Here is an 18330-nt window from a genome sequence, read left to right as displayed (position 1 = left end):
GCCTGCCCCAATACTTGACGTCTAATAAATCTTCAACAAATGCTTATTGAACGAAAGAATGCATTTCTGAAACTACTTTACATTTTTAAATGCCTTACTGGTAATGTATATATCATCTGATATGGTAACTCCACTTCTAGCAGCTTATCCCAAGGAAGCATCAGACACACCCAAAGATGTATAAATATGAATGTTCACTGCAGTACTATTTATAATAATGAAAACTGGAAATAACTCATATACTAAACCCTTGTGCAGTTGTTAAGTGTCAAGTTCTCCAAGGCTGACCAAACAACATAGAGCATTAGGTGTGTGTGTGGCGGGGGGCTGATCACAAAGCTATACATGTGAACACATGTGATTCTGATTGTTTTTTAAAGTATGACTAACGTGTATTTAAAAAGCTGGGCAGGATGGTCACTAAAATATTAACAGTGCTGATTCTTGAGTCACATGATCTGTTTAAATTTTCTTCTATATACTTTTCTGATTCTTCCAAATTTTCTGCAATGAATAGTTGAATTGCCACTACTATAATTGGCAAAGGAATGTTTGGGGTTTTTTTAAATTATTTTTTTAATATATTTTATTGATTTTCTACAGAGAAGAAGGGAGAGGGAGAGGGAGTTAGGAACATTGCTGAGAGAGAGAGAAACATTGATCAGCTGCCTCCTGCACACCACCTATTGGGGATGTGCCTGTAATCAAGGTACATGCTCTTGACTGGAATTGAACTGGGACCCTTCAGTCTGCAGGCCGACGCTCTGTCCACTGAGCCAAATGGTTAGGGCATGTTTGGGGTTTTAAATGTGCCCAACAAGGTAAGGAAAGGGGGAAGAACAAGAGATACTAGGGTCTCATGGGCGCATCTGTGGTGCCAGGAATCACCTTACCTGACTATACTGTTAGCCTTCTAGACTCTCTATTCCAATCTCAGAGAGGTCAAGCAACTTGCCCCAGGTCACACAGCCAGAGATGCTGGAAGCCAAGCCCAGATCTGTCTGAGTCCACAGCCCAGGATCATTATATCCCACTGCTTGCACACATCCCCACACATGCTTGGAGGGGAAATGTTTTTTAAAAACACAAGAAACAATCATTCTGATCTTAGAATCTCTAGGCCATCGGGCTTCTAGCCTGCCTGTTGGTCCTGTGCATGATAATACTGTGAAGAGCAGGCATGATTCTGCCTGTTGGTGCAGCATTGGACATCTATTTTCTCAACCCATGCTCACAGGAATGCTCATAAAGTGGACAAGGTGGGGATGAGCCTCTTATCAGCTACAGAGCAAAAGCACTGTACCGTCAAGAAGGAAAGTGAGATCAGGTCAAAGTTGCTTGATGAATGAGGTGTGGCTATGCAAGCTGCTCCTGCCCTCCTCCCCAGCCCTTCAGCAAAGCCCTCACATTTCCTCCAGAAACAGCAAAATCCAGGATCCACTGACACCAACGAGGCCAAAGAGTCAACTCCAGAGCAGTGAAATCAATTCAGCTTTAATGACAGCACGTAATTGAGACAGGAGGCGCCTGAATGAGGGCGCAGGCTTTACCAGGTTGACCTGAATGGCTGCCGGGACAACTGGGGCTCCATCTGAGACAGGCAGGCTCCACCGGCTCCTCTCATCTTCCTGAGCTCCCGGCGCTCCAGCGCTGGGAGGAAATTTTTGAAGTCAAGCTGCAGGAAGGAGAGAATGGGATCAACTTTTATTTAGTTGTCAAAGAGGTGACACAGTTGACTCTTGAACAATATGCGGGTGAGTGACACCGATCCACGCCCCATGCAGTCGAAATTCCACGCATCACTTTTGATTCCTCTAAAACTTAACTCGCAATAGCCTACTGTTGACCGGAAGCTTTCCTGATAACGCAGTCTGTTAACACACAGTTTGTATGTTATATGTGTCATAGGCTGTATTCTTACAATCAACTAAGCTAGGAAAAAGAAAATGTTACTAAGAAAATCATAAGAAAAAATACATTTAGAGTTCTGAATGTATTTATTAAAAAAAAAAAAAAATCCATGGCCAAGACCAGTTTGGCTCAGTGGATAGAGCATTGGCCTGCGGACTCAGGCGTCCTGGGTTCGATTCCGGTCAAGGGCATGTACCTTGGTTGCGGGCACGTACCTTGGTTGCGTGTGTGTGTGTGTGTGTGTGTGTGTGCGCGCGCAGGAGGTAGCTGGTCAATGTTTTTCTCTATCGATGTTTCTAACTCTCTATCCCTCTCTCTTCCTCTCTGAAAAAAAATCAATAACATATTTAAAAATAAAAAAATAGCCGAAGCCGGTTTGGCTCAGTGGTAGAGCGTTGGTCTGCGGACTGAAGGGTCCCAGGTTCGATTCCGGTCAAGGGCATGTACCTGGGTTGCGGGCACATCCCCAGTAGGGGGTGTGCAAGAGGCAGCTGATCGATGACTCTCTCATCGATGTTTCTAGCTCTCTATCTCTCTCCCTTCCTCTCTGTGAAAAATCAATAAAATACATTTTAAAAAATAAATAAAATAAAAATAAAAATAAAAAAATAAATAAAAATAAATCCATGTATAAGTGGGCCTGTGCAGTTCAAACCCATATTGTTCAAGAGTTAACTGTACACATTCAATTCTTTTGAAAGCAGTAGGCAGCACAGATGTCCCTCCACCCCTATTCCTCCCTCTCCCCCACCCTTCTAGTCTCCCTGTCTCCTCCTTGGAGGCAAATTTCTCCCTAGTTTCTCTTAACTCCTTCCAGAGTCATGCATACTTATGCAAAGCATATATATGCACAAATGACAACCAAATTTAAAATCCACTTCTTCCCCCTCTCAGTGATTTTAGACATATTGAATACGGGACTCAGCAGCCTTGGGTTTCATCCTTGCTTTGCCACTCACGGTGCACCATAATTAAACTTCTCTGAGCCTTGCTTTTCTCGTCTGTAAAATGGGGTGAAATCCCCCCCAGGATTGCTGTGCAGATGAAACTGGATGCAAAACTATACAAATAATTCCAATTTATGTTTAATGCTATGAACAAATGTGGAAAAGGCCTGGGTCATTTGTGAGGGGGACGTGGGTCAGGGAAGTAGACACATTTGCGCCCCACCCCAGGTCCTGAGGGTGTGACCGCGCCCCCAGGAGAAGGCAGGCTTCTCTGCGAGCTGAACAGAGGCAGCAGGTCACGTGGAAGCAGCCTTCATCTTCCTGGTCTGAGGATGACATTTCTGGCTCGGAGAGCTGGGGCCTCGGCAGTGTTGCATCCTCTGTCACTTGCTGATTTTGGGGTCACTCCTGGCATCTCTATCAGGAGTCCCCCGTCCACATCTGAGGGTCAGATATTTATATGAAGGGCCCCTTCCTGTTCCTGGGTCAGAGAAGGATATCCAGGCAGGCCTGAGAAATCACTGACTTCCCTTGAAAGTTGTCCATTAATCTCCACAACTCCTCCTGGGGAACTGGGGTTCAGGGCCGAGGAGAGGGAAACTGATGAATAGACATCCACGGAGAAGTAGGGGAGTCAGACAGACAGAATGGCAGAATCCTTCACAAGGTCAGCCAAGAGCAGGGCCTGAAAAGAGTCTCCTCTGGTCAAGGTCAGACCAGCAGACACGTATGGCCCTTTGAACTCCTGTTGGGGCAGGCACCTTGGTGGGACCATATCCTGTCCTTCTGTCCACCCAGCTGTCCGTCTTGCCTGCTAAGATTAGCCAGACACTAGCCCTAGTCTTGGCACAAGGCACATCCTGAGATGAATTAGGCTGGGCCAGGCTGGAACCAGCGGGTGGGAGACAAAGGATGTACCAGGTGGAGGCCGGATGCCCAGACCTAGAGGGTGGGAAAATGTTGGGCCAGGACCGGCAGTGAGGTTGAAGGCAGGGTGAGGGGCCTGAGCTCCCTGCATGTGTGCCGAGAGCCATGGGAGGCAAGGAAAGGAGGGACAAGGAGTGGGCTGCACAGGGACCGGCAGAGAGTCCTGGACAGAATGAAGAAGCGATGGAGAAAAAGAGCAGGTGGGAGGCAAGGTCTGGGCCTTGGATCCAAGAGTAAGCCAGGTGGTGTCTGTGGATCTGTCTGTCTTCATGCCGCTAGTTTGTGCCAAAACTTCCCACTTGCCTTGAAGACTCTGGCTTTTCCTGGGCTAAGGGTTTGGACGGCCCTTGCCCTCCCCCAAGGCTCCTAGACCCCTGCACCCCCAGGACCCACCTGCCCCCATCCCTGCCCCATGGGGGTGGAGGGTAAAGAACACAGTCCCTGGAATGACACAACCTGGGAGCGAATCACTCACTAGCTGGCTAGTGACCTAGAGCGACCTCTTAGGCCTCAGTCCCCTCCTCTCAGAGAGGCCTAATGGGGAAGCTGGAGGTCCAGAGAACAGGATAGACCCGAAGCCCAGAACCTGCCCGAGTGTCTGGCAAACACGGGAAGCTCCAGTTTCTGGACATGATGGTCAGTGCAATTCGCAATTTAAAGGGGAATCTCTCACCAAGCCCAGAGGACTCAGGGCCCAGGGCGCAGGGCCCTGCCCAGGGACCAGCCTGGGGAGGGGTGGGGAGGGGATGTGGGAAACCCGAGCGGTTCCTGGTCCCAGAGCTTGCACACGTGCTGGAGGGGAGGAAGGAGAGTCATCAGGTCAGGACTGGAGAGGTTTACGTCCCCCCTTAGCCCCGCATCTCATCTCGACTGGGGGCTCAACCAGTTTGTGGACGGGGCGGTGCGGGCCGGCCTCTCTCGCCCGGATGGGGTGGGGGTGCGGGAGGGGTGGGGGTGCGGGGGCGGGGCGGGTCTCCCGGGAACCGCTCCGCCCGCCACCGCTTTAAGAGGCTGCTCCGCGGCAGCGAGCGGGGCGGGGAGCCGCAGCCGGAGCCAGCGGAGCCGAGTCCAGCCGGCGGCAGGTGCACGACTGCGGGGCGGCGGCGGCGGCGGCGGCATGACCGGCCACCACGGCTGGGGCTACGGCCACAAGGACGGTAGGCGCAGACCCTGGCTGGCCCGGCGCCGCGGCGACTCACCCCCCCTCCCCCCGACCCTCAAGCCCGGCCCGGGCTCCCCGGGCTTCCCGGACCCGCAAAGCCCGCCGCACCCTTCAGGCCAGACCGGGATCCCCCCCCAAATCCCTCCAGCCCCCCAGAACCCGGCCCCCCTGCCCGGCCCGAGCCCGGGCTTCCCTGCGCCCCGCGGCGCAAAGCCCGCGCTGCGTCCCGGCCGCGCGGTGCCGCCTCCTCCGCGCAGCCCCCCGCCTCCGCGGCGCTCGCTCCGACCGGGGCCGCGATCGCCCTCTCCCCCCGCGGGCACCGGGGCTGGAAGTGACCCGGAGCCGCGGGGACTGGGCGGCCGGTCGGGGGCGGAGCGCGGTGCGTGGGTGCGAGATGGATGCGGGATGGAGCGCGCAGGAATCTGCCCGCGTCCGGCCCCGCAAGGGCAAGGGCGGATGGCCCGGGGAGAGTGTCCCCGGAGGATGTGCGGCGGCGCTTACCTGTCGGCAGGTACCGGAGGAGATGGGACCTCGGGGTGCCCACGGAGGTGTGTGGGGTGTCTCCGTGGAGCAGGGTGTCTGGACACGTCCCGGCGTGAGGCGTGGCCCGCGCCATCCTCCTCGGTGCTGCCTCAGTTTCCGTAGGATGCAGAGAGGAAGGGAGCCGAGGCAGACCACTTGCGTGTGGGCCTGCGGCAGGTCAGTTCCTTTGGGGGCTGAGATGGGGGGGTGGGGGGGCGGTAAGGGTTTCCCCCTTTCCGGGAGGTGAATCCTGAGGACCCAAGATCCAGGCTCCTGGGCAGACCCAGGCAGGGCAGGTGGGGGTGGGAGAAGGGCAAATTCAAGTGGGAGGAACACTCCCTACCCTCACCCCCCAAACCCCACCCCTTCTGTGGGGAGACTCAGTTGATGGGGGTTGAGGATGGATGTCCTGGACTACACAGTCTGGGGCCAGAGGGCGTTAGAGAGATGCTGTGGGGTATCTGGCCCCCTCTGGAACCCCAAGGACACGGGGGCATCTTTTGGAGGGAGAACTCCAGATGTGGGCATGCAAAAGCTAGGAAGAGACATTCAGAGAAAGGCAACGGAGACCGGCAGAGATGGAGAGAGAGGCAGAAAAGGGGCGAGCTGACAACCCATACTAGATCATCTCCACCACCTGCTCCAAGCCAGCTTCTGTGAGCGTCAGAATTCCCTAACTCCAGCCTTCTCTCTAGCGCTGCCCACACGCTCTGAGCTTCCAGTATCCTATAGGCCTGCCCCATGGCCAGCCACCCTCAGATTGCTGGCTGCCCCTCACCCACTCAGACCTGGGCGCTCCAGTGGAGGGTCCCCGAGGGAGAAAAGGACAAAGGACAGAGGTGCCAGAGGGCGGCATACTCACGAGACTTCAAAAATAACCCAGGGAGTCTGGACCCCGATCTGAGTCATCCACTGGGGACACAGCTCTGTTGGCACCTGCTGCTATTTTTCTCGGGAAAACGTAAGAAGCCAAAAGACAGGGAGAAGCACCAGCCGGCAAAGCTCTAAAAATAGGCCGCATCTCAGGATGTTCCTCAGGGAGAAGCCTCTCGGCTGCAGATGGAGCCTCTGGGAGGCAGGTGGTGGGTGCCGGTGGGTGTGCATGCAGGTGTGTGGGTGTGCACGCAGGGGTGTGTGTGTGCGTGTGTGTGCGCATACCAGCATGTGTTTTGCTGTAGTCCCTTAGTGCTGATCTGGGTTTGCAACAAGCAGTCTCTGGGTAAGGGTTCATATGGATGTGTCAGGTATAGTCAGCAAGGTGTGTGTGTGTTTGTACGCACGTGTGTTGCTGGGCCTCACTGCTCAGGGCCCATTGAGCTCCGGCCACTATGCACATGCGTACATATGTGAAAACTCTATGGATAGGTAGGCACATGCTGGGGAGGACCGCTAGGGGCAGTTCATGCATGTGCTAGGCTTATACCAGTGCCCACGTGTATGTGTGCACATACCTGGGTGGGCTTCAATCCCCTCATTGGTGAAATGAGGACCGCCTTGGTTTCTATTCACAAAGTGGCTATTAGGAACAGACACATGTCACACTGTCAAAGCCAGGATGATGGGAGCTTTTGTTATTGTTATCACAAACAACAACCCGAACATGCCCAAGGTGCGGGAAAAGGCCAGATACCTGGTGGGGTCAGGCCAGGAACTGCAGATGCCTGGCGGGGAGGGATCCCTCCGACCAGGAACTGGATGTTGGGAGGACTCACTGCCCAGAACCACCCCAAGCCTACGGCTGTATTGTGCTCTCTTCCATGCACTACCTCTCTGGGCCTCCTATCAGCTCTGGGGGGTGAGGGCTTTTTTGCTTGTTTTGTTTTGTTTTTAATATTTTATTGATTTATTGATTTATTTTTTTTTTTTACAGAGAGGAAGGGGGAGGGATAGAGAGTTAGAAACATCGATGAGAGAGAAACATCAATCAGCTGCCTTCTGGACACTCCCCACTGGGGATGTGCCCTCAACCAAGGTACATGCCCTGGAATTGAACCTGGGACCCTCGAGTCCCCAGGCCAACGCTCTATCCACTGAGCCAAACCGGTTAGGGCTGGGTGGTGAGTTTTCATGAGGTCACTTCAAAGACAAGGACATGGAGGGGAAGTGGCAGAGCTGGGATTGGAGCTCCAGGCCACACACAGCTCCAAAGCAGGGGCCAAGGTCTAGAAGGATACCAGGGAGACACCTGGGCTGGCCTGAGTCCGTCCCCTCTCCCAACCCGCAGGCCCCTCACAGTGGTACAAGCTGTATCCCATTGCCCAGGGAGTCCGCCAATCACCGATCAATATCATATCCAGACAAGCTGTGTATTCGCCCAGCCTGAAGCCACTGAAGCTTTCCTACGAGGGCTGCACATCCCTCAGCATTGCCAACAATGGCCACTCCGTCCAGGTGGACTTCAACGACAGCGATGATCGATCTGGTAAGTGGACCCTCACAGACTCTGGCACCCCTAACCTGGGGAACTCACCCTGTTGGGGCAGGCACAGGAGGGGCAGCATGCGGTGGGGGGTCTTGGAGGGGGAGGCTCCACCTCTCACCAGCTGTAAAGCCGTGGCCTGAGCCTCAGTCTCCTTAGGCATCAAATGAGAGTAATGAGACCTTATTTTTTATTTATTTTTTTAAAATATATCCTATTGATTTTTTACAGAGAAGAAGGGAAAGGGATAGAAAGTCAGAAACATCGATGAGAGAAACATCAATCAGCTGCCTCTTGCACACCCCCTACTGGGGATGTGCCTGAAACCAAGGTACGTGCCCCTGACCGGAATCGAACCCGGGACCCTTGAGTCCGCAAGCCGATGCTCTATTCACTGAGCCAAACCGATTTCGGCAACGAGACCTTATTTTGCTCCTTAGGGTCATAGAAAGGAAAAATGAAAAAGCTGAAGCGGTGTTTGTAGTGCTGGCACACAGCAGATGCTCAGATGCTCAAGAAGTGCCGCTTCCCCTCCTTCTCTTTAGTGCTTTAGGTCAGGTTTGTTTCCACTGCACTCCCTGCCCCGTCACCGCAGGGCTGTGCGGCCTAAGGCTGAACCCTCCTCTTTGGGTGACCTGGCCAAGCCCAGCAGCGAGAGAGAGAAAGCAGCGAAAATGTTCGGTGCCAGGCCCCTTGCTAAGGTCACAGGCAGCTCTCTGATTCCCCTCAAGAATCTACCTCTAAGGTGGGCAAGCAGGTGCCCCGGCTTGGGGGCTCGGTTGGAGCATCGTCTTGTACCCCAAAGGTTGTGGGCTTGATTCCCAGTCAGAGAACCAATCAATATTGATTGGTGATTGTGGGTCGGAAACCCAGCGTAGACAGGCAGGTACAACAGACAGCTGATCAATGTTTCTCTCTCACATGGATTCCCCCACTACCACCACCACCACTTCTTCTCTTTCTTTAAAAATCAATAAAAATGTATCTTCAAGTGAGGATTTTTTTTTTTTTTTTTAAAGAAAAGATAGGCAGGTAGAGACTCAGTGAGCTGGGGAAGGCCCAAACCAGCCTGTCCAACTCCAAAGGTCTTCTTCCCAGCCCACATTCCGCCTCAAGGTCCCAGCTCTCCTGGGCCAGAGTGAGGCCAGCGGGAATCCGTGGCGCTCTCTCCAAGGTCTCTTTGCCCTGGGAGTAAAGTCCAGACTCTTTCATGATAAATTCCTAGGCAGAGGGCCTCAGAAGCGCTCCTCCGTGAAGGAGTTGTGTCCTTATGATCAGACTTAGGAGGGGTGGAGTGGGGCAAGGAGGAGACTTGCTGGAGTTTCTTGTGTAAGAAAGTGACAGGAACTCTGCTTAACCTCCCCCTCCCCCCTCCCATGCACATAATAAAAGCACTCAAGGGAACTTAAGTTTCAAATAAAAAAAAATCAAAGGTCAGCCCGGCTGGCCTGGCTCAGTGGTTGAGTATCCAGTCAGGAGGTCACATTTGATTCCTGGTCAGGGCACATGCCCAGGCTGCTGGCTCGATCCCCAGTGGGGAGCATGCAGGAGGCAGCCAATCCATCATTCTCTCTCATCATTGATGTTTCTCTCTCTCTCTCTCTCTCTCTCTCTCTCTCTCTCTCTCTCTCTCCCCTATTCTCCCAAATAATTTTTTTTTTTTTTCAAATCGAAGAGGAGGGAAATCAGATGGGACTGATGTTAGTTGCTTAGCTCTGAGTTGCCTGGTAGGCTAGGCAAAAAGGAAAAGAGGATCAGTTATAGTTCTTGCAACAGAAGGAAGCAGATCCTTAGAAAAGAGACATAGCATTTCCTGGTACAAAACTGTAAGAAAAGCCTCTCACCCAGAGCTTTGGAGAGGGACATGAGACTCTTGATAACCAACCCTAGATTAGGCTTATGAAGGAGCAGTTTTCATATGGCTGCACCTCCTAAACGGAGGGCACTGAGGGTTCAATTCAGACATCAGTAGCTCAATGAAGGCCTCTGTATGGGGTGAGGGTAGAAGGCCCAAGGGGCATGCCCCTGAACCACTGACACGGGGACTTGCTTTCAAGTCCGCTGGGGTTCCCTCCCCTACCAGAATACCCAGGCCTGAGAGGGCAGGGAGCCCGTGGAAAGAAGGTAGGTTTGGGGGAGAGATGATTGGAGCTGTGCCACACCATAGCTGTGTGACCCTGGACAGAATACCCACTTCTCTGAGCCTTCGTCTCACATTTGTCCAATGGGGACAACCATGTGTCCCCCTCAAGGTCTCTGTGGGGGGGTTGACCCCTATGGAGTTCAGAATGCAGTAAGCGCAGAGTGAATGGCAGTGTGTTTTATGGTCAGAGGAGGCCAAAGGAGCCAAGTTCAAGGGGTTAGGGAAGGAGTTCATTCTCTGAGAGACCACACTTGGGTCCCAGGTATGGCATGCTCAGAGGAGGGGGTCCCCGAAGGCCATGTCAGAGAGCTCAGCCTAAAGGCCCTGCTTCTCAGATAAGGCAGGACAGACAGCAAGGATTGTCCTCTCTCCTCCTGTTCCTTCCCCTCTCCCTCCTCTTCCTCCTCCTCCCCCTCCTCCTCCGCCTCAAGGGGCCCTCAGAGGGCAAGGCCCTGGCCTGGTCACCGTCCTGAGAGGTCTGATGGAACTCGGAGCCCAGGGCAGTCACCTGATCCAGGGGCTCACATTCAGGCCTGGCAGCAGCTCCCTCCACTGCCAGATCCCTTTCAGCTAGAAATTCAAGAAGTCTCAGGAGGCCTTAGGCGTGGCCCCAGCTCACCAGACATCAGGGTGGGGAAGTCATAAACCAGCACAGATGGGACCCGCCAAGGAGCCCAAGGGGGTACCTGGGCCCAGCCACCAGCCTGGGGACCCTCAGGAGCTGGCCTCTGGATAACAGTAGGTCCCAAGGAGGCAGCATGGCCTGGTGATTAGGGGCGTGGGCTCTGGACTTACAAAGGATATGCAGGCTCATCTCCTAGCTCAGTGCCTTGCTGTGTGACCCTGGGCAAATGCTTTGTGCCTTGGTTCCCACCTTTACAAGACAGAGGTAATAGGTTCTGGCCCTCAGGAACTACTATGAGGACTAAGCAAAACATTCCTTCTGACCCAACTTTTGTTCAGCACTTCAGACATGGGGGCATATTGTTAGTGATCATTGGGGGGGGGGGGGGGGTTGTTAGACGAAAGGTTCCAGCTTCCATGCAAACTTGGGCAGGACAGGGATAACGGAGAGATGTATTCTGTCAGTGCCACACTCTCTGCCACCTGCAGGCCGCCAGGACTTCTGCCCTGGCCCAGCTAAGGGCCCAGGGAACAGAGTAGAGACTGACCCAAGACCAATCAGCCCCACCAGTTTTCCAAATGAAAAATGTATCTCCCCCTTGGGTACTCCCCGGATCCTGGCTGGCTCTGGCGCCTGCCGGTTGTTGTGGCCTCTCTCGCGTGGATTGCCACACGCCCCACTTCTCCCCTCAGTGGTGACTGGGGGCCCCCTGGATGGGCCCTACCGGCTCAGGCAGTTCCATTTCCACTGGGGCAAGATGCACAACGTGGGCTCGGAGCACATGGTGGACGGCAAGTCGTTCCCCTGCGAGGTAAGGACCCTCCTCAGTGGGAGTCCCCTTGGGGAAGGAGTGGGGGCCTGGACAGCCAGAGGGTTGGCAGGGGCCTGGTCTGGAGTTCTGGAGAGACTGGGGAGGAGCACCCCGTGTCTTGGGGAGGAACGTCCTCCATCTACACCCCCAGGCCCAGGGTCTTCTAGCCGAACTCTCCCACGGCTGCCCTGGTGTGTGTGTCCGGAAGGAATTTTCTCAGGGGCAAATCCAGTCCCACCACACCCCTGCTACTAAGCCTTCAAGGACTGCGGTTAGCATTCAAGGCCCTGCCTGCACTTGGCCTTGCAGAGCCTCCTCTTCCCCCCGCCCCCCAGCTGTCCCCACGCTGCCCTGCGGGGGGGAATGAGGCCCCAGCCCACACCGGGCTCTTTCCTGCGCACACCCCCAGGGATTCTTCCTGGAATACCTTTCCCCCCAGGTTCCGCCGATCACCCCTAATTATTCTTTGGACTCCGTGCAAGTGCCTCTTCCCCAGGGAGTGTCCCTAGATGGCCATTATCTGTTTTATAGCCACTGGATGGTCATTATCTGTTTTATAGATAGCTCATGGGGGGCAGGGCCGGAGCCAGGTTCCCTGGGGCTCAGGAAAGGGGTGGGCCCAGAGCAAGGTGGAGGCTTGGTTTTGCCCTTTGGGGGCTCCCCAGGCCCACATAGGATGCTAGCTAGGCCCGGGGGCAGTTGGGCAGCCTGTCCTGCCTCCAGAGGGGCCAGGAGTCTGACGGGAGTGAGCGAAGCCTTGCTCTGAGCCCCCGGGGCCCGTGGGGTGCTGAGCACCGGCCCGCCTGTTGCTGACCCTCTAGCTGCACCTGGTTCATTGGAATGCCAAGAAGTACAGCACCTTTGGGGAGGCGGCCTCAGCCCCCGACGGCCTGGCGGTGGTCGGTGTCTTCTTGGAGGTGAGGGGGGTTTGCCCAGGACCGGGGTGGGGGACATGAAAGGCCTGGGACTGCCCCTATTTCCAGAACCCAGTGGTACCGGGCTCACACTACCCTCTCCCTGACAGATCGGGGCTGAGCACCCCTATATGAACCGTCTGACAGACGCACTCTACATGGTTCGGTTTAAGGTGAGATAAGGGGTCCGTGCCTCTGACCCAGAGCAGCCGGCCGGGGGGCAGGGGGGAGAGAGAAGGGAAGAGGCTGCATCACGGAGCAGACCCATACACTCTTCCATTCTGGTAGCAAGCCCTCGGTGAGATGAAGGACGCAGGTCAGCTCCTGACTCCTCTTTACCAGGGTCAGGGGCCCCATGGAGCCCCCAGCGTGCCATCTTGGGGGTAAAGGATTGATAAGATACTTGTCACATCTGTTCATGGTTGTCCCGAAGGCAGCGCCACTCAGGGCCGCTAAAGGCAGGGGACATAGGGGAAATGGTGGAAAACATAGACTGATGAACAAGAACAGACCCAGAGATAAGGAGCCATGGGTCAGACTGTTGGACCTCAGAGGGAGGGTGGGGATAAAAGGGAGAGATCAACCAAAAGTCTTATGTGCACACACATATGAGCCTAACCAGTGGCCGAGGACAATAGGGGGGCGGGGGCATGAGTGGGAGTGGTGGGGGATTGGAATGGGGGGGTTAAAACAAATATGTGATACCTTAATCAATAAAGAAATTTAAAAAAAAATAAAAGGCAAGGGACAAAACATGTGGCCAAAGAGCTCCTGCAGCTTTTTTACATACGAGCCAATGGGTGGACAGGTCCTGGCCCTGGGTGGGAGATGGCATCTGGGATCTGCCCACTATTGGCATGTGCCCACTATTTGCATCCCTGAGCCAAGGAGAAGCCTAGATTCCCCCTGACAGAAACAGGTAGGGGGGCTGCGGGTCTGGTCCTAGTGGGAGATCTATGCTGACTTTTGGGTTCCCCACCCGTGCAGGGCACCAAGGCCCAGTTCACCTGCTTCCAGCCCAGCTGCCTCCTGCCTGCCAGCCGGCACTTCTGGACCTACCCGGGCTCCTTGACCACACCCCCTCTGAGTGAGAGCGTCACCTGGATTGTGCTCCGACAGCCCATCAGCATCTCTGAGAGGCAGGTCAGTCCTCCGGGTGGAGGGAGGCGGCCTTCGGGGTCCACCCCAGCGGTGTGGCTCTCCCAGCCAGCAGCCCACAGCCCGTGGGCCCACCATGGAGACCCTCATCTTTTGCTAATAAACGTTTAGATTCTTAGATGGGAGTTAGCTTGGTGGACGGGTCATTAGGACAGAGACACAGGCTGGGAGAGGAGATCCCTGGATCCTGGGGGTCATGCCTACTGTGTTAGGATCTTCAATGTGGCGTTTGCTGATCATTGTTAACTACATGGGGTTGGAACTGGAAGCAGATGAAGCAGGGTCAGAGGCCCTGGCGTGAATAAATGATATTGGGGTCCCCAAGAATGAATGAGGGGGGAGAACTGGGGATAAGCCCTAAGGGGAAGGGGAGGGCGGAGAGGCAGAGCTGGCTGGGCCAGGTAGGCCAAGGTGATGTGTCTGGGATCAGAGGGGATCTCCCATCCCGCCCTGGGTTTCTCTTCTGCCTTCTCAAGATGGAGAAGTTCCGGGGCCTGCATTTCACCTCGGTGGACGATGAGAGGATCCACATGGTGAACAACTTCCGGCCGCCACAGCCACTGATGGGCCGTTTGGTCAAGGCCTCCTTCCGGTTCTGAGCTGCCCGGCTGCCCGGCTGGCCACCAGGACACCATCTTCCCAAGGGCTTCCATGTCAGCAGACACCAAACCATCTAAGGCTCCCTGCCTGGGGGGGCTGTAGACACCCCCCCCTCTTCAGCTGGCTTGCTCCTTGGCCACCCTCCAGGCTTCTCGACGGGACCCCCACGTCAGGAGACAGTTGCCCTGGGGACAGGAAGGACAAGAGCTGAGCACGTTCCAAGCCTGGGGCTGCCTCTGCTCCCCGAGATCCAAAGGTCCCTGGGAACCTCCTCTCGTCGTCTTCCCACTGCCAGTGGCAGCGGCCCCACCCTGAGCTCACACTGTGACGGACGAGACCGAGCTCTCCGGGGCAGGCAGCTGACATTGCCAGAAAGGCTCAAGCAATAATAATTAGAGATGGGCACACCCTCTCGGCATTACCTCTTCTGCAGGCCTCCGCCATGCGCGCACCTCACTGCCAGGCCATTAAAAAAAAAAGAAAAAAAAAAAAGCACCCAGCCTGCTGGAGGTGACACGGCCTTCTCCCTCCAGCCACCTGCTGCCATGGGCAGGCTCTGGCTACAGCTTATGTAGTATCTCCCCTCGTCCCCCGCCACCAAAGCCGCCTACATGACAATCCATCCACGCAATGGTTAATAAATGCATTCATCCATGCAGCAAATTCCCCTTGAGTGCCTGTGCTATGTCAAGCTCTGTTCTAAGCATTGGGGACATGACCGTGGTGAGCCAAGCACGGGATGTTGGGAGGGACATGGGTACTTAGCAAGTCAGGGTTATAGAGAGGGCAGGCAGGGCCAATGGGGGGCAGAGAAGAGGAGGAGCCTACGACCTCATCGGGTGAAAAAAATAAATCCCAAGGCAGAGCGAAGGGAACAATGTGTTTGAAGTTGAGGGAAGAGCTGGTGAGCAAACTCAGAGGTGAGAGAGCCTAGAGTGTCTGTGGGGCTGAAAGGACCGGTGGGGCTGGAGCCTGAGACTCCCCCGGGGCTACTGGCGAGTCCTAAAGGGTCTGGGGTAGAGCCACACGTGAAAGGGGGAAGATCAGGAAAACCAGAGGGACCCCGGGAGCCCAGCTGACCCTGGGGCTCCTGTGTCCTCAGGCCTTTCCCACAATTCCTGTCCCAAGAGGAAATTAAGATCCACCTGCTCAGCCTCCCATGCTCCTGAAGACCTGAACATTTGGGTTGCAGCTGGAGGCATTTAGATGAGACTCACAGACTGACAAGCCAGGAACTGCCAGGGCCCAGGCATCGGTCCATACCGCAGGGCCAAGGAGGGGCAGCAGGCACCTGCCAGGATTTGCCTGTGTTGGAAGGTGGTTTGGGGCCAGGTGATGCCTAGTGCTTTCTGAACCTGAGGGGGTGGGGGTGGGGGGCGTTGTCTGCTTCCAATCCAGGAGGCCCTCGGTCCCTGCTTTAGACTTCCAGCGGCTCCCATGGCCTCTGGATGGGCAGGTGGCAGCAGGAAAGGAATGCTGCCTCTGAAGGCATGCAAAGGGACTGACTGGGGCGAATGTCTGCTTCTGGCTCTGTGGTCCAAGAGCTGTAATTATCCCTCATCTGTGAAATGGGGGCTCAGAGCTAGATTTCACTGATTGACAGAAAATGAAGACGTTCCATGTGTTTCACGGGACCTACACACAGCCTGGACATCTATGCTCTGTCTCCTAGGAGCGCGGGCTCTGATGGTGTCATTTCCGGCAGCTGCAGGCGAGCTGGAAGATAGTTTGGGGACAGCCAGACCTTTGAAGCCTGTGGTTTCTGAGCCAGCAGGGGGCCTGGAGGAGAGCTCCCCCGCCGTGTGGGTTGCCAAGCGCAAAGCTGCTCACAGGGGTCCTGTGACCCTGGGTTGGGTGGAGGGCTGAGCAACAACCAGGCCGCTTTAACTGGCACCAGCGGTGGCTCCAGCAACTCCGGGGGTGGGGGGAAAGCTAAGGTCAGGGCAGCAGCGACCAGCTCTTACAGTCATTGGGGCGCCTGCCTCCATCCAGCGCCCCCTGAAGTCAGAGGTCATGCTGCGGGAAGAAACTCGGGTGTCTGGCCAATTCACTGAGGCCTTGCTGTAAGCTAAGACCCCTGCGGATGGACCCTCAGCACCCCTGGCACACAAGACCCGCCTCGTCCATGCCAGGAAATGCCAGGCTCTGGCTTCTTCTGGGTCTGCCTCTCTTCACACTGACACGGAGGGGGAACTGAGGTTGCAGTCACGGGAACAGAGAAAGGAACGGCCGACATCTAGGGTTCCACTATCAGGCCCGGAGCCCCTCAGCCCCAAACCTTTCTACTTTAGCATAATTTCAGGCATATGGGGAAACAGAAAAATAACACAGGGAATACCCTCAGACTGTCCACCCAGACTCCCTGTTTTATCACATTTGTTCTCTCTCCACACCCTCTTTCTCACATACATATATTTTTTGAACTGTCTGACAAAGTTTCAGCCATGATACCTTTTGTTGTTGTTGCTAATCCTCACCTGAGGATATATTTCCATTAATTTTTAGAGAGAGTGGAATGGAGGGGGAGAAACAGAGAGACAAAAACATCAATGTGAGAGAGACCCATCGATGGGTCACCTCCTGCACTCAACCCCACCCAGGGCCAGGGATTGAGCCTACAACCAAGGTACATGCCCTTGACTGGAATGGAACCCGAAACCCTTCAGTCCACCAGCCAAAGCTCTGATCCACTGAACCAAACCGGCTAGGGGGGAGGGTCCATGATACCTTTTTACCCCTAAATATTTCAGTGGTTTTTCCTAAAAACAAAAATATTCTCTTACATAAACAGTTCAAGAATCAAAATCAGGAGAGTAACATGGTTGCATTACTGCTATCTAATCAATATCCCTTGTTAAGATTTTGCCAGTTGTCCCCATAATGCCTTTTGTGACCCAAATAAATCCCAAATCAGGCATTGCATTCAGTTGTTCAGTCCTTTTGGTCTCCTTTTCTTGGGCAGTCCCGCAGAGAAAAAGGACTTAAGGGTTGGAGATGGAATAGGCAGCCCTGGTCAGAATGTCTTTCAGGACATTGGCACGGTGGGAGAGGACAGGCTGGTCAGGTAGTAGAATGGCCCTCAGGTGAGCTTGTCAGGTTATGAACGTGTAGAAATATCACAATGGCACAATGTTAATTTGTTTCATTACCGGTGATGCTAACTTAGCATTTTTGGTTTGGTTGTTTTTTTTTGTTGTTGTTGTTTTTTTAATATATTTTTATTGATGTTTTACAGAGAGGAAGAGAGAGGGATAGAGAGTTAGAAATATCGATGAGAGAGAATCATCGATCAGCTGCCTCTTGCACACCCCCTACTGGGGATGTGCCTGCAACCAAGGTACATGCTCTTGACCGGAATCGAACCTGGCTCACGCTTTATCCATTGAGCCAAACCAGTCTCGGTGATTTTTTTGTTTTGTTTTTTTAATTAAAGCATAATATATACACAAAAAAGTACAGACACTCAGTGAACTTTCACAATCTGAGCTTTCACACCTGCACAACAGCCCCCGGGTCAGCAAAAGGACACCCTCAACGCTGCCACACCCTCACGAGTTCCTGCCTTCCAAAGTAGCTGCCTTCCTGACTCCTAATAGTGTAAATTACATTCATCTGGTTTTGAACTTCAAAGAAATGAAATCATTCATTTCAGAAGCCTCCTTAGTGTCTGGCTTTTTTGTTCAAATTATGTTTGTGAGATTCTCAGAGGCGACTTTCTATAATAAATACAATACCACTCATTACAAGCCTTCAATGAAAATTAAAGAAAATATAATTCATCTATATGCATAACTTCAAAAAAATGAATGTAATGCCTTCGTTGTAACATAAAGAACAGTCATTTATAATATACTAGAGGCCTGATGCACGAAATTCATGCAGGGGGCTCTGCCCCTGCCACCACGGTGGGCTGCCTCTGCCTCAGCCCTCGCAGCCCTGGCTTCGTCCGGAAAGAGATCTGGTCTAATTAGGACATTATGCTTTTATTATACAGGATAAAGTAAAATACGTAGCCTTATGTATACAAATAAGTAATTTTAAATTATTTTTTACACATTTTCAAATTGATTTTAGAGATAGGAAGGGATAGAGAGAAACATCGATTGGCTGCCTTTTGCACATCCCCTATCGGGATCAAGCCGGGAACCTGGGTTGGCCCTCTCCACACTGGAGGGACGGACACACACACAC

At 53.9% G+C, this 18330-nt stretch overlaps 1 protein-coding gene across 2 annotated transcripts; it reads left to right on the top strand.

Annotated features, from left to right (window-relative positions):
• Positions 1–4785: 4785 nt before the first annotated feature.
• Positions 4786–14632, top strand: CA7 (carbonic anhydrase 7). 2 transcript variants are annotated; one of them, XM_036440232.2, is made up of 7 exons: positions 4786–4942; positions 7694–7891; positions 11349–11467; positions 12289–12384; positions 12492–12554; positions 13369–13524; positions 14016–14632. In XM_036440232.2, the coding sequence occupies exons 1-7, from the start codon at positions 4903–4905 to the stop codon at positions 14136–14138; spliced, it is 795 nt and encodes a 264-aa protein (XP_036296125.1). In that variant the 5' UTR covers positions 4786–4902; the 3' UTR covers positions 14139–14632. The 2 variants fall into 2 exon arrangements, with proteins under 2 accessions (XP_036296125.1, XP_045438772.1); XM_045582816.1 differs by lacking the exons at positions 4786–4942; positions 13369–13524 and adding an exon at positions 5389–5458.
• The last annotated feature ends 3698 nt before the right edge of the window (positions 14633–18330 follow it).

This window comes from Pipistrellus kuhlii, unplaced genomic scaffold (genome assembly GCF_014108245.1).
Source record: "Pipistrellus kuhlii isolate mPipKuh1 unplaced genomic scaffold, mPipKuh1.p scaffold_m20_p_17, whole genome shotgun sequence".
Taxonomy (NCBI): Eukaryota; Metazoa; Chordata; class Mammalia; order Chiroptera; family Vespertilionidae; genus Pipistrellus; species Pipistrellus kuhlii.
The sequence above is the reverse complement of the archived record's forward strand: the minus strand, read 5'-3'. Positions and strand labels throughout refer to the sequence as shown.